At 41.3% G+C, this 16,041-nt stretch overlaps 1 protein-coding gene across 10 annotated transcripts in view; it reads left to right on the top strand.

Moving 5' to 3' along the window:
• The window catches only part of ZC3H13 (zinc finger CCCH-type containing 13), a 129,163-nt gene that overhangs the window by 20,446 nt on the left and 92,676 nt on the right, over positions 1–16,041 (top strand). For 6 of the 10 annotated variants that reach the window (XM_089678858.1, XM_089678881.1, XM_089678827.1 and 3 more), the window contains 3 exons: positions 5,818–5,981; positions 7,489–7,686; positions 11,465–11,641. In XM_089678858.1, coding sequence (XP_089534984.1) covers positions 5,818–5,981; positions 7,489–7,686; positions 11,465–11,641 — 539 coding nt within the window. The remainder of the gene's footprint in view (positions 1–5,817; positions 5,982–7,488; positions 7,687–11,464; positions 11,642–16,041) is intronic. The other 4 variants (XM_089678873.1, XM_089678890.1, XM_089678837.1 and 1 more) reach the window with 1 other exon arrangement.

Here is a 16,041-nt window from a genome sequence, read left to right as displayed (position 1 = left end):
GCTTTTCGCGTGTTCCTGGAATTGTACAGAAATGTGCATTTCAGGATAGCGCAGTTGTGAATGGGGCCAAGATAAGACCAAAGGATGGAGGGAATATGTCCTCTTAACAGCTAAAAAAAAAAAAAAAATCAACTTTGGATTTCTCATCACTTTAGGTACTTGAAGACATTGGTCATCTGGACCAAAAGTGTAGGTACTGTATATCTCTTTACACACGGCAGTTAAGAACCCAACATTAACAGGTGCAACTCACTTTGCAATTAAACTGGTACTGGGCTCACCATTCCAGAGAGTCCGGAAATGGGAATTGTTAATGAAAAATTGTTTCCAATATCAGGTTTTTCAATATTTATGAAAAATTGTAATAGAAGGTAATGTTTTTTATGAATTTGTGCGCTGTTCACTTGCATTTGCCTATCTGTGCTTTGGGAACTCCTGTATTTGGAAGTATTGGCAGAGAAAGGTGGTGTTGGAGAGATGCCTAATATGTAGCTGGTTTAGCCAATTTGCCAGATGCCCTTTTCTTAGGAACGGTGCAGGGAGGCTTCACCATGCATGGTGAGGAGATTGCCTTCTGAAGTTTTAAGGTTTCATCTTGGGAAAGTGGAGATCTAGCAGGGTGGCAGAACCAGTGGCAAGCAGCAGGGCTCACCTGTGGGGTGAAAGCATTCTGGCGGCAGCGCTGCCGCCTATTGATACTACACAGTCCCAGCATTACTTTCAGTGGAGCAGGGGGGAGACATTCAGGGTCTTTTAGACCTTGAATGTCTCAAAGAGAACCTGTCACCAAAAATCACCCAAAATATACGCACATACAAACGTAAAAGCACACGCTGGGGTGCCTACGCATGAAAACGATTGCAATACACAGGTTACATATTGCCGCACACTGCCAGAATGAGAGCAATAAATTTAGCACTAGACCTTCTCCATAACACTAAATTGATGACCTATAGGGGCTTTAAAAGTGTTGCAAATTTAAGTTTTTACATGTTGGATATCTATTTACTCCGTGCAACCTCATCTTTTATATTATACAAAAAAAGGGTAGTTTTGCTTTTTTTTTTTTTTTTTTTTTTTTTTTTTTTTTTTGTGCCCTAAAATTAACTTGCTTGTATTTGTAATGAAATTTTGCAGTAATATGCAACATACAAAATTGGAACTACCACTATTTCATTCTCTAGGGTCTCTGCTTTTAGAAAATATATAATGTTTGGGGGTTTTATGTGACCTTCAAGCCTAAAATGATTTTTTAAACCTGTGAAAAAAACGCAAAACCGGATCTGGCAGCGAAAGGGATAAAGGATAAGCCCGACACTCCCCTTCCCTGAGGAGCAGTCAATCTGTGCTCATTACACTCCAAGGTCTCTCTCCTCCCTTCTAGTCTCCAGCTGCCTTGCTGGAGACAGGCAGGGAGGGGCGAAGAAGATAAATAGCGCAATGTTAATATTACACCAGAAGTCCCTTTTTTTTTTTTTTTTTTTTTTTTTTTTTTTTATCAGAAAAAATAGATTGTCATGAGAGATAAAAATGCTTTTTGTCTGGTTTAGAAAATTTTAAATTGTAGCTCAAGGCCAGAGAGAGGTCATATGTTTCTAGTGCAGCTTTGCATGCATTTAAATATATTGTTTGCATGCAGTTCAAAATATATTGTTGAAAATGTTGTGAAAGTGCCTTCAGTTCTAACAAAAGTGTGCTCAGAAATCTCAGGCAGTGCCTAATCTTTAGGGTAAGCTCTTGTCTGGAAACTCTCAGCAGAGTTTCCAGACGAACACAAAAAAAGTAAATGTGTTTTTGCAGCGAACTAAAAAGGTGGCATTGTTCAGTAATAAGATTCACGGCTTTTACAAGCATTCAAGCAAGTATCAGTAAAAACTCTCTAAAAGACATGGATCTAGCTAAATAACTACTTACCACTTATTGATAGCTGCAGATTTTTGCTGTACATTCATCTGTTGACTCTACTTTTAGGTACTGTGGTAGTAAATCAAACACAAGTGGATTGCTGAATATTCCTAAAAAAGCTTCTTTGGTTCATTTGATGGTTGATAATGAAGTGCATAACTCAAGCTGTGAAATGTTGACCATGCTCCTCATTGATGAAGATATTAATGTGTATTTCCACATTTTGCAGCCAAATTGGTATACGTTTTTATATTTGTTACATGTTTTCTTTAACATAGCTAAAATATTCAAACATTACTACTTACCACTTACATTTTAAATCAAGTTTAAATTAATTTTTATTAGTTTTCAGGAAAAAACCTACTAGGTTGAAGGTGGAGGCCATAAATAACATGGAGGCTTAGAGGTTATTGCACAGAACCATGGATGTTCTCTTCTGGGGTTCTCTGCCGGTGCTTTCTGCTCCGCCTCATCACTTTGCAAACACCCCCCCCCCCTTGCTGCCGCTGCTCTCTGCTCACTGGATTTCACTGACTGTAAGATGAGCCAATGGCTCCTGCTGCTCTCAATCCAGCTTGTAAGAGTGGGAAAAGATGCCGATGGGGACAGCCTTGAATCTTGGTAAAAGAAGCCTTGGTATTTAGAAAATGATGGTGGCTAGGGAGGTGGGGAACAGCAACTGGAAAGTTTTTTTTACCTTAATGCATTATGGTAAAAAAAAAAAACCTTTTTGACTTTAGAACCACTTTTAAGGTAGTGTAAGAATCGTATGTTTAGACCTGGTGAAATTGATGTCATGTAGGAGTCGGCTGTACCTAAGAGAACTGCATGGATGTTTTTCAACTAATAAAGGGTTATTTAGTCTTCTTTAGAAAACAAAAAAGGATAATGGAGAAAGATGAAAGGGGCAGGGTATATAAATATAGGGATATCGATAGGGCACCATCCCTATCCGTGCCCTCCTTGGAGAAGTCCAGGAAGCATAGGTAGAGCATTGTATGAGTACTTCACAGATATAAAGTAAGTTCGGCAGAGTGCCTGAAATGAAACCAGGTAGACAACATCACATTAAAATTATCCATCATATCTTTGCTAGAATCAAATTTTCAAATTTTATTTGATACAGAGTCCATCTCGCATACCCACTCTGAAAGTGAAGGTGAGTCTGTCCTTCACCAATGTCTGGCAATAACAGTTTGAGATGATACTAAGAAATGTCAGAGTAGGCTCCACTAATCAGTCTATAAGAGCCCAGGATCATAGAGAAAATTGCAATTTGGGGCTTGTTTGGGATCCTGTCATCTGTAAGTTTGTGGTAGAATTGGATGGGCACACTCTGCAGATGTGTGACATTGAGCCAGTTGATGCTAGGCATCTCCAGAAAGTATGTGGAATAGAAGGGTTAAACCTGTGCAGGATTGCAGGACATTAGTACCAGTAAGATGGTTGCATTCCTGTGCTCTGGGCAAGATTAGCTTTTTATGTGTAAACATCATTGTCCACTTTCTCAGGGGTAAAGCTCAGGTCTGTCTTCCAGTTGGAGAGAAATTTCAGGGTTTGGGGATGGGTTTCCCAGAGTAACGATTTGGACAGGGTAGGCACCGCATGGCCATCCACCTGCAAGAATAACTTTTCAAAGTCAGTAGGCGACCTAGAGAGTAGGCTAGAAGGGGTAAGAACCCAGGAAATAGGTCAATTGAGAATACTCCTTCTAAACAATCTGCTTGTGGCAGAAGTATAGGAGTTCAGATAGCGCTTGTAGCTTGCCATGATTGCGGATTTGGCTTTGAATTGATTTAGCGACAGGGGAAGACTGTTACAAAAAGTGGGATCAGAGGGCTTGATTTAGTTGATAGATGTCCTTTAGCTAAATAGAAGTTCCAAACTTTTTAGAGTAGCTGCTGACAGTAGCAGTAGTTGTTTAATGTGGGTCTCTTTTCAAAATGTGTCTAAAGCAGAGGAATGAGGGTGGGAGAGATGACTTTCCTCTATAGCGACCCATACCTTTTTGGGCCTATTGTGGACCCAATCCAGGATCCTGACCAGAATGGCAGTGTAGTGATAGAGGTATATAAGGCAGAGTCAATGCACCTTCTTATTTAGGTAGCAATAAGAAAGTCCTAGCAATCCTTTATTCATGACACCAAATAAAATTGCATACCATAGTATTCATTTGAGGTATGACACCTGACGCTGATGTAACTGTGACAGTTTGACAGCAGAAAAGTATTAGACTGTCCCTTTTCACTAATATTTGTGACCTAGCCTAAATGACTAGTCATAGCAATAATAAAACATTGTACAACCCTATACAAGTGCCTGGCCACAGGTATACGGATACATGCCTTGGGTGGAGTCAGAAAAGAAATAAGTAACAAATCTCAAAACACTAACGGTGTAAAAAGACATATGTGCTGGGGTAGCACTTGGGAAACCCAGGGAATGTGGTCTTGCAGGAGTTAATCTGAAGTTAGCATAGTTCTGTTCTCCATAATTTGGTATAGACAGAGCAAGAGTTATGGAGGAACCAGGCTTCTCCAAAGCATAAGGATGCAGAAAGTAACAAAATAATTAGTCTCTATTGATCAGACATCTAAACATCACATGCTCAATCATGGTCATTTATATACTTGCAAATTTAGAGGAGTAATGGTGAAACACCCTTTAGAAGTAAGGCTGCATGACTGATGCACATATTAAAGGCATTTGGCAAAAATAAGTTGTGCAAAGGGGTGTACATTGCCACAATGAGAGCTCAACATGGTAGGTTAAAGTGATTGTAAAGGCTCAAGGTTTTTTACCTTCATGCAATCGCTGCACAGAGGTTTTTGACTTCATGCATAATCGCCCCCCCCCAACTCTCACCTAAGCCTTCTCTTGATCCAGCGATGTGCACTAGAGTCTTGGCTATCCCAGGACTCCTTCTCATTGGCTGAGACAGCAGTGGGAGTCTTTGGCTCCTGCTGCTGTCAATCACTGCCAGTGAGCTAATAAGAGAGGTGGGCGAGCTGCGGCTGAATGTGTGAATGGACACACGGAACAGCGGGTGCCCCTGTAGCAAGCTGCTTGCTGTGGGGGCACCCGACAGGAGGGAAAGGGCCAGGAAAGCCTGACTGGGACCCAAGAAGAGGAGGATCAGAGCTGCTGTGTGGAAAACCACTGCACACATCAGGTAAGTTTTTAACATGTTTGTTATTTTTAGAAAATAAATGTAAGCCTTTAATAGAGATTGTGCATACAACTTCAAAAGTCAAGAAAGCTCAAGGCATAGAATACCCACACACTCCCACCATTCCATTTTAGTTGCCCTTTTCTAGTCCAAACACTGAAAAATCGTATTTGGTTGTCCTCGTTTATTTTACACTCCCATTCCTTCGGGTTACCTCCTTGCACTGGTCACTGGGGCAATATTCCGAAATTACTCTTCCTAAGGCTGCTTTCACACTGCAGCACTTGTATAATGATGAATGAATAGCATGTTTTAAATGCATTATGTAAATATAGCACAATGCATCTTAGGTGAATAGCTAGTTAAGGACACCACTGGGTTCTGTCTCTTTTACAACCAGCAATTCACTGGTTAAGGGCGCTGGCAGGTGCCCACTCCTTAACCAGCATCTTTGTGCCACGTGACCCCAAAAATTTAAATTCTTGATGCATTTTTGGTGTTTTTCCCATTGACTTAAATAAAAAGTGCATCTTTTGGTGCTCTTTTGGAAAAGTGCACCAAAGATGCAGCAGGCAGGACTTTTCAAACTTCAGTACAAACGCTGTGCAGCGATGAAAAGTCGCAAAGGATTTAAAGGGTAATAATTTGATGCACTTTCGTTGCTCTGGGAAAGGTGTTTTTTAGCGCAGAAAAAGTGCACCAGTGTGAAAGGCCCTAACTCTTTAATTTTTTTTTTTTTATAGATTTCACCTGAAGTTGTTGCAAAAATGTCTCCATCACCAAGTAAATCTAGCAAGTCTCCAAAACGAAAGTCCAGCCCAAAGTCCAATAATCCCACCAGCAAGAAAGAAAAGAGGAGTACATCAGGAGCATCTCCGCCACCTTCAGATCTACCAACCAGGTCAGAGTAAGTGTGTTGTGTTTTTTTTTTTTTTTTTGTTTTTTTTAAATTGTAAAAAGTTGCAAATGCTAATAAAGCATTTCAAAATTCAATAATTAGTGGTATCATTTTACAGAGTGTTGAAGTCCAAAATATGACACTGCAGATGTATATATTGCAATATACGTACAATAGATGTGATTTTCTTTCCTGCAGCCATGGGTTCCCCACGTAGCAGGGAGCTTTCCGTGCTGGGAGAAGACTATGATTATAGTGAGAGGCTGTAGCCGCTGGCAATAATCGCATCTAAAAAATCCAAAATGCTGGTTGTACCGAAGTCGATTACGGTCCCTGTTGAACTGGCCAAGATTCAAACCATCTATGGCTGGCTTAAAAAAAAAAAAAAAAATATATATATATATATATATATTCACTGTGTACTGTCAGCATATTTGAATATTAAAAGTGTAGAAAAAATTGAGTAGGGTATTCCCTCTACTCCATTATACAACATAAAGTGCAACTAAAGGCAAATGTTTTTAGTTTTGGATGGAGTGGAGAGGGATTAGATCATATGTCCGTTTTGATTGCTGCTTGTCCCTCAGAGAATCAACCTGTCTATTTTGTTCTGTTTACTGTTATTATTGAAAGTGAAAGAAAAGGAAAATCTGAAATTTTGGGTTGACATTAGAACACTAATAAAGGAGAAGTTTTCCAGTGAAGAGCCTATTTCTTTTGGCACACTGGAATTAGCTCACTTTGGAGGGAATTCCATTCACTTCCTATTTTGGCTGTGGGACAGAAGGTGAAGGGAAATCTCCCCATTGGAACACAGCAGAAGAAAAAATCTGGGCATTATAACCTCCCTTATGTGATAAAAAATGGACAAAATTTTTGGTTAAATTTTAAATTTAAAGTTCGTTTAGGGCAATACAGCAGGTTTGTATTGCTATAGGACATATTGATCCCCAGCATATATTTCTTTCCTTCTGGTGTCCCGCCACTTTGTTCATCAGCAGTAGCTAAACAACTACCTGGTAGTTTCAGCTATGAAAAAGCATGCGACAGCGCTTAGCCAGTCAGCAATGTCATATAAGAAGGCCATAGCTCTGTTATCAAGGCAGCTTGTGACGTACAGACTTCACTTTGCTACTGGTTGCTAAATGAATAAAATAGAAGACAAATGTATGTTGCTGTAGATGCAGTACCTTTTAATCTGGTCCTCTACCCTAAAAGGTGGGGTTCCTTTTGGTTGGCCAACATCATCCAATCCACTTTTTGCTTTGAGTTCAACCTGTGATGGACACATGCTCTATGGTGTTATCATCACACTGGGCTGGGCTCAAAGTACTGCACTGAATGGGGCTCGCACATCTTATGAGCACCATTAAGTAGAAGCACCCTTGACATCAGGGGACATGTGTAAATTTATATATGTATGTGTTTGTTTTTTTTTTTCCAAGAAAATAAAATCCGTTATGTACATACTGTAAGGGGAATACTCCCATGACTGTTTTTCTGAAATCTACCACAGACATTCCAAAGGAGCTCAAAGCAAGAAAAAAGGACCTCGGACTCCAAGTCCACCACCCCCAGCTCAAGAAGAAGTTCCTGTTTCGAAGAAACATAAAGATAAGCATAAGACAAAGGATCGTGTTGAGGAGAGAGTCAAGGAAGTAAAGGAAAGGGGCAGGGATGTTGAAAAGCACAGAGACCGAAAAGAGAGGCAGAGGTTAGCATTATATGCTTAGTTGTATCTTTCTGCAACCTATTAGTGACTTATTTGTTATAGCATTACTGTTTACTTATCTGGTTAAATGGTTAGCACCACTCCTGGCAGTACTAGGATTGTTGTTTCTAATCCCAACCACGGTTTCCTTCCACACTCTGGTAGGTTAATTGGTTCCTGTCTAAATTGGTGCTAGTATGGATATGTATGAATGTGAGTTAGGGACCTTAGATTGTACCCCCTTGGGGGTTAGGGACTGATATGAATGTGTCGCACACGTAAAGCATTGTGTCAATTGACAGTACTGTATAAGCACCTGTAAAAAAATAAATAATTAAAGTTTAATGGCACTTGGCTTGTCATAGAACAGGGGTCTCCAAACTATGGTCCTCCAGGTGTTGAGGAACTGCATGTCCCATGAGGCCTTGCAAAAATCTGACAGCCACAGGCAAGACGCCCAGAGGCATGATGGGACTTGTAGTACTTCAACAGCTGGAGGGCCATAGTTTGTGTACCAAAAGCTGAGCTTCAGTGAGTGTAACCACGGGTGGTGGGGCCTAGAATTTTTCACTAGCACTTTAGATTGTGAACTGTTGATATGCTGTGTTATATCTCAGGAATTGATATTACTGGACCTTGAGTCACAAGAGATGATAGAAGATTGAAGAAAAAAATATTGCCTTATTTATAGCAGATTTTTGTACATGGGCCTTTTTGCATAGCACTTGATTTTACTTTCTGGTTGGCTTACATGTAAGACTGCACTTTATTGGGCTTTTTCATATTTATGTACTTTTAAGGGTATACACCATAGGATTTGTTGTTTGTTCAAGAGCTGCACCTTTATTAATATATGCATGTATTGGGTGTCTGGGGGGTGGAGGATGTGTAATATATGAAAATATATATATATTCGCATCAAGTCAGTTAAACTCCTGGGATATTGATCTGGTCAGTTAAGTAGCAGAGGGAGTGGTTAATCCGTCTCATCTGCTTTGGGGTTAATGAAATTAACAGGTGCACTAGATAAGCAGCAATGAGATGACCCCTAAAACAGGAATGGTTTTACAGGTGGAGGCCACTGACTTTTTTTTTTCCCTACTCTTTTCGGTTTTTGACTAGTTTTTGCATTTGGCTAGGGTCAGTGTCACTACTGGTAGCATGAGGCGATAACTGGACCCTACAGAGGTTGCACAGGCAGTCCAACTCCTCCAGGATGGCACATCAATACGTGCCATTGCCAGAAGGTTTGCTGTGTCTCCCAGCACTCAAGAGCATGGAGGAGATTCCAGAAGACAGGCAGTTACTCTAGGAGAGCTGGACAGGGCCGTAGAAGGTCCTTAAACCATCAGCAGGACCGGTATCTGTTTCTTTGTGCAAGGAGGAACAGGATGAGCACTGCAAGAGCTCTAGAAAATTATCTCCAGCAGACAACTGGTGTGAATGTCTTGGACCACACCATCAGAGACAGACTTCATGAGGGTGACCTGAGGGCCGGACGTCCTCTAGTGGGCACTGTGCTCACTGCCTGGCACTATAGAGCTCAATTGGCATTTGCCATTGAACACCAGAATTGGCAGATCCGCCACTGGTTCTATGTGCTTTTCAAAGATGAGAGCAGGTTCACCCTGAGCACACGTGACAGACGTGAAAGAGTCTGGAGAAGGTTATGTTGCCTGTAACATTGTTCAGCATGACCGTTTTGGTTGTGGATCAGTGATGGTCAGGGGAGGAATATCCATGGAGGGATGCACAGACCTCTACAGGCTAGACAATGACACCCTGACTGCCATTAGGTATCGGGATGAAATCCTTGAACCCGTTGTCAGACCCTACGCTGGTGCAGTGGGTCCTGAATTCCTCCTGGGGCACAATGCCCGGCCTCATGTGGCAAGAGTATGCAGGCAGTTCCTGGGGGATGAAGAAATTGATACCATTCAATGGCCCCTACACTTGCCTGACCTAAATCCAATCGAACACCTCTAGGATATCATGTTTTGGGCCATCCGACGCTGCCAGGTTGTACCTCAGACTGTCCAGGAGCTCAGTGATGCCCTGGTCCAGATCTGGGAGGAAATACCCCAGGACACCATCCGTCGTCATTAGGAGCATGCCCCGACATCATGCATGCAAACAAGCATGTGCGGGCCATGAAAACGAGGCTTGTGTGTGTGTTTTTAATAATTTATTTTTATCTATTAGCAAAATGGAAAGTGAACAAAAGAGAAATCTAAATCAAATATTTGGTGTGACCAACCTTTGTCTTGAAAACAGTACTTGCACACACACTTGAGTCACTTAGCCTTGTTTCCATGTCCTATGCACAAAAACATAGGTATCGAAGTGCAGAAAAATAGCAGCTGGCTGTCTGGACTGATGAGTCAAAATTTGAAATTATTTGACTGTAGCAGGAGGCAGTTTGTTTGAAGTGCTGGAGAGCAGTACAATAATGTGTCTGCAGGCGACAAAGAAACATGGTGTAGGTTCCTTGCAAATTTGGGGCTGCATTCCTGTAAATGGAGTTGGAGACTTGATCAGGATTAATGGTGTCCTCAGTACTGAGAGATACAGGCAGATACTTGTCCATCATGCCATACCATCAACGAGGCATGTGATTGGCCCCAAATTTATTCTGCAGCAGCACAATGACCCCAAACATTGAGAGATCTTCAGCTTAAAGAAGAACAAGGAGTCCTGGAAGTAATGGTTTGGCCCCCATAGAACCTTGATCTTGACATAGAATCTGTCTGGGATTACATAGTGACAGAAGGATTTGAGGCAGCCTGCATCCACAGAAGATCTGTGGTTAGGTCTCCAAGATGTTTTGGATAACCTACTTGCTGAGCTCCCTCCAAAAGGGCATAAATTCTTCTAGGTACACTTGCACACAGTTTAAGTCAAATGGTGGTCACACCAAATATTTGATTTGGATTTCTCTTGTGTTTATTTTGATCAATTAATAAAATGGAAAGTAAATGAAGTATTAACACTTCTATTTCTGAAAACAATTTTAACTTACAGCATTTTCACACCTGCCTGAAACACTTGCACAGTATTGTGTATATATATAAACAGTATATTATTTTTTCTTATGTCTTAAAATATACCCGTCCCGCTGGCAGCATTTCTGATCTTAATTCATAGCCTGGTCCACGCTGTGCTCTGGTTCTTTATCGGCTCCTTCTCCATTACTGCGCCCCATAGTGACAAAAGTGCTGACAGAATTTTTTTATTTTTTTTGTTTTTATTTTTTTTTTTTTAATCGGGGTTCTTCGGCTGTGGTAGATCTGCAGATAGGACAGATCTGCAATGCAGGGAAAAGGACAGTTGCATATTAGGCTTTGTTTGACAATCAGCAATTTTTCCCATGGTAATTTAGAAGATAGCAGTCCCATTAATTTGTAGTAGTATTTTTATTTAAATACAGTATTTATATTGTGCCAACAGTCTACACGGCACTTTTCAAAATGGAGACAATACAGATACAATACAGTCAATACAAGGAGAATCGGAGGGCCCTGCTTGTCAGAGCCTACAGTCTAAAAGGAAGGGTCAAATGATACAAAAGGTAATTGAGGAATCAGCTGATGGAGAGAATAAATGTTCAATTTATTTGTTTGAAACCTAGAAAAATATGTTTGAAGCTATTTACTGTTGACCGAGGTGGGATAGGCTTCTGGACAGCTGCTGCTGTATTTTTCTTTGCAACAATCTCTAAAATTTTGCTCTGTGGTTTTGTAAGATTTCATTTTGAGTGAAACAAGGTTTTCTTTTATATTAGGGATACTTCAGAAGGATCTCATAGGCAGAAAAGGTCTCCAAGCCCAACTGAGCACTCGGGCAGTAATTCTTCCCATTCAAGAGACTATTCTCCACCTACATCCCGAAGACGTCATACATCCTCACCAACACCTGTCAAATCCTCATCTCACAAGCATGGTATCTCCCCTTCCCGCAGGTAGGTTTTCTTTTCTTTCCCAGATGGATTGAGGGAACTTTTTTTTTTGGGGGGAATTCTTGTGCTTGACAAATGACTACATTGAACAATAGTTCCCTTGACATGACCTGTCTGAGAAGAAAACTGTCACAAAAACCATTTGCGTAAATCCCATACCTTACATGGCTGTTCTAGTTACAAGATAAAGTGTACTCTGCTTTTCAGATGGCAGTATATATTGCTATATGGCATGCTTTCAAATGATGCATTTTGACTTTCATGTGTGTAAAAGTCCAGTGCTGGATGTGATAATTTCAGGTTTGGAGTTCAGGTCATTCTTTCTTTCATTACGATTTATTGGATTAAAACTTGGTTTGGGCTCCCCAACTTAGTGATATGACGCAACAGCCATGTACAATATGTAAACATTCTTGAATGAATTGTAGGATCAGCAAGTGCTGTATTTTCAATGTACAATGTTATTTTATGTTCCCTTAATATCGCATTGCTTGGTTTAGCTGTATTTAGCACATTTTAACAGTTTGTTTTTTTTTTTATGTATAAAAGTCGGTTTACAAAAGCTGTTGCAAGTTATCATTCTTTAAAATCTTGTAGAAGTTAACCTAATCGCCGCAGTTTCATATAAGCTCTCATGTTGTTTCTACACTTGTTTTCAAAACCGTAATTTTTCTGATAAAATGGCAATTATTTTGATACACTGTGCTCAGGCAAGCTAACTGTCATTCCCGTAGGGTTTACATCTTCAATAATTCTGTTTCCATAATATGTTTGTCGATAAGAACAAAAAATTGAGCCATTTAATGTGGAGAACAAATACTAATTGACACTTCTGCCTAGTTGTCAACAACACTTGGTTGCTCAGGCCAAATATTTGGTACCTCTGTGCCCCCTTCTTGTGCATCTGCTCTGTAATAAAGTTTAAGATATAAAGCTGACAAGTCACTATTGAGATGGGGAAGCCGAATGAGTTAGGATATTGGTTAGAGCCTTATTCACACTTGCGAATGGGGCTTTTGGCAATTCACATGTGTGGGTTCCTGGTGATTAGCTGCAGGCAGAAGCCCCACTCAAAGCAATGAGAGGATGACCGCTTGCATATAATCCCTCATGGAGTGATTACCTTCAAATGATTGGCCCTAGACACAGTCTTGCTTGAAAGTTGACTTGAGAGTGGCTGAGATTAGCTGCAGTCTTCAGTTTATTTCAATGGGGCTTCCGCCTGCAGTTAATAGCGAGGAATCCCTGCTGGATCTCCTGCATGTAAACACTAATGGCCCCATTTGCACGTGTAAAATAGTGTTTCTGCTATAACATTTTAATGATCTATTATGCTACGGTTATATAGGTCACTCATGGCTTGCTTAACGCTAGGTTAACATCGCCGAGTTCCTGCAGGCCGCGTTTTGCGCGGGCACGAGAGCCCATTTATTTGAATGGACTCCTGTACCCCTGGACACGCAGGGAAGAAGTTCCTGCACTTCAGAAAACGCAGCCCGCACGGTAACCTCTGTTCCCAGTACAGTTGCGATTTCCAGTGTGGGTGGCGTGCCATTAGAATAGCACCTGCCCGTGGATCCGCGTTCCTGCACAGATTTTTGTGCGGATCTGCAGCGGCAACCGCATAGATGTGAACCAGGGGTTATAGAGGATTGCTTTCTTGTCTGTTACTGCGCCCTACAGAAGGATTTGACACTGACAAACAAATTATAGGCAATCCCAAAGTATAGTAGCGGTATTGGCTAGTATCCTAGGAGCATGAACATCTCTTCTTGAGTTCTGTTGCTGTGAAGACATATTATTCAACCACTTTTTTTTCTGCTTTGATTTTTTTTTTTTTCCTCTTCAGTCAAGACTTTCTTTTACATTGCTCTTATCAGCAGCTATCTGGCGCAGTCACCCTCAGCCTGGCTTTTGGACTGCCTCATCCTATCCCTGCTGGACTGGACTTGTGGGGATGGCCTTGAATGCACTGAGTTCCTTTGTAGAGTGCTTTCCAGACCCCATTTTGGTAATAGCTGTGGGTGCTTTCCAAGTTCACTGCTGATGGTATTGCCTCAGAGCGTGCCCTGACTGAAGACTTACTGAACTGCAAGCTGGCCTGAGCACCAGTAGATGCTCCATTTTCATTGGTAACTGGATGCCATTATTCCTTGATGTAATTTTTTGCTATGGAAGGAGTTATCACTGTGGGACTGAACTCTGCTGCTGTTCACTGGTGAAGTAGATACATTATTTTTATCCTGCCATACAGCATCAGAAGCATCTTGATGCTTTCTGCTTGCAGAGAACCACATGGCACTTTATTTTCGATCTGTTCCTGCTCTCCGCCTACAGGACTACTTAGTATTTTTTCTGCCATCACTCTTCTATGTTATGGTCACCTAAGGCCATCTTACCTTCACCTGCTACCAGCTTTCTGGTTTTCTGTAGTACTTTATACCTTACCTGTTACTTTCAGCCTATACAGGTGAAACTCGAAAAATTTGAATATCGTGCAAAAGTTCATTTATTTCAGTAATGCAACTTAAAAGGTGAAACTAATATATGAGATAGACTCATTACATGCAAAGCAAGATAGTTCAAGCCGTGATTTGTCATAATTGTGATGATTATGGCTTACAGCTCATGAAAACCCCAAATCCACAATCTCAGAAAATTAGAATATTATATGCAATCAATAAAACAAGGATTGTACATAGAACAATATCAGACCTCTGAAAAGTATAAGCATGCGTATGTACTCAGTACTTGGTTTGGGCCCCTTTTGCAACAATTACAGCCTCAATGCGGCGTGGCATGGAAGCTATCAGCCTGTGGCACTGCTGAGGTGTTATGGAAGACCAAGATGCTTCAATAGCGGCCTTCAGCTCTTCTGCATTGTTCGGTCTCATGTCTTTCATCTTTTTCTCTAGGCAATGCCCCATAGATTCTCTATGGGGTTCAGGTCAGGCGAGTTTGCTGGCCAATCAAGCACAGTAATCCCACGGTCATTGAACCAGGTTTTGGTGCTTTTAGCAGTGCGGGCAGGTGACGAGTCCTGCTGGAAAATGAAGTCCGCATCCCCATAAAGCTTGTCTGCGGAAGGAAGGAAAATCTCCTGGTAGACGGCTGCGTTGACCCTGGACTTAATGAAGCACAGTGGACCAACACCAGCAGATGACATGGCTCCCCAAATCAACACAGACTGTGGAAACTTCACACTGGACTTCAAGCATCTTGCAGTGTGCCTCTCCATTCTTCCTCCATACTCTGGGTCCTTGGTTTTCAAATGAGATTCAAAAGTTGCTCTCATCAGAAAAGAGGACTTTGGACCACTGAGCAACAGACCAGGTCTGTTTTTCTATAGCCCAGTTAAGACGCTTCTGATGTTTGTTGTTCAGGGGCGGCTTGACAAGAGGAATACGACATTTGAAGCTCATGTCCAGGATCCATCTGTGCGTGGTGGTTATTGATGCACTGACTCCAGCCTCAGTCCACTCCTTGTGAAAGTCCCCAACACTTTTGAATGGCCTTTTCCTGACAATCCTCTCCAGGCTGCAGTCATCCCTGCTGCTTGTGCACCTTTTTCTTCCACACTTTTCCCTTCCACATAACCTTCTATTAATGTGCTTTGATACAGCACTTTGGGAACATCCAACTTCTTTTGCAATTACCTTTTGAGGCTTTCCCTCCTTATGGAGGGTGTCTATGATGGTTTTCTGCACAACTGTCAGGCCAGCAGTCTTTCCCATGATTGTGATTCCTACTGATCCAGACTGAGAGACCATTTAAAGGCTCAGGAACCCTTTGCAGGTGTTATGGCTGAATTAGCTGATTAGAGTGGGACACTTTGAGCCTAGAATATTGCACCTTTTCACAATACTCTAATTTTCTGAGATTGTGGATTTGGGGTTTTCATGAGCTGTAAACCATAATCATCACAATTATGACAAATTACAGCTTGAACTATCTTGCTTTGCATGTAATGAGTCTATCTCATATATTAGTTTCACCTTTTAAGTTGCATTACTGAAATAAATGAACTTTTGTACGATATTCTAATTTTTCGAGTTTCACCTGTACATTGCCTTACTGCACTGTGACTGGGATATGTCTGATTCTAAATTGTCCCACTTAACTAGGTGCCCCCAGCTCACTTTCTACTCCAGGGCTTCTTACAACATGCCTGCTTTTAGTTCCAGTGTCTGCTTCCTAGATTTATGCTGTCCTCTGTGTCCTCTCCCCCCTCTGAATCCTTTGTACCTCCTTTGGGTGTGGGTGGGTTTTCTGCTTTTTTGGCAGGTCTTTGCTATGGTCATGTAAGACGTTTTTAGGCAGTTATTTGCTGATTTGGATTACAGAGGCTTCAAGTGCACATCATTCTCCAGCAGATATCTGATTTAACAACTTTATTGGCTTTT

Source organism: Staurois parvus, unplaced genomic scaffold (genome assembly GCF_062004578.1).
Source record: "Staurois parvus isolate SC_StPar_1 unplaced genomic scaffold, SC_StPar_1.0 ptg000017l, whole genome shotgun sequence".
In the NCBI taxonomy this organism is placed as follows: Eukaryota; Metazoa; Chordata; class Amphibia; order Anura; family Ranidae; genus Staurois; species Staurois parvus.
Note: the sequence above shows the minus strand (reverse complement) of the source record. Positions and strands in the feature narration are given on the sequence as shown.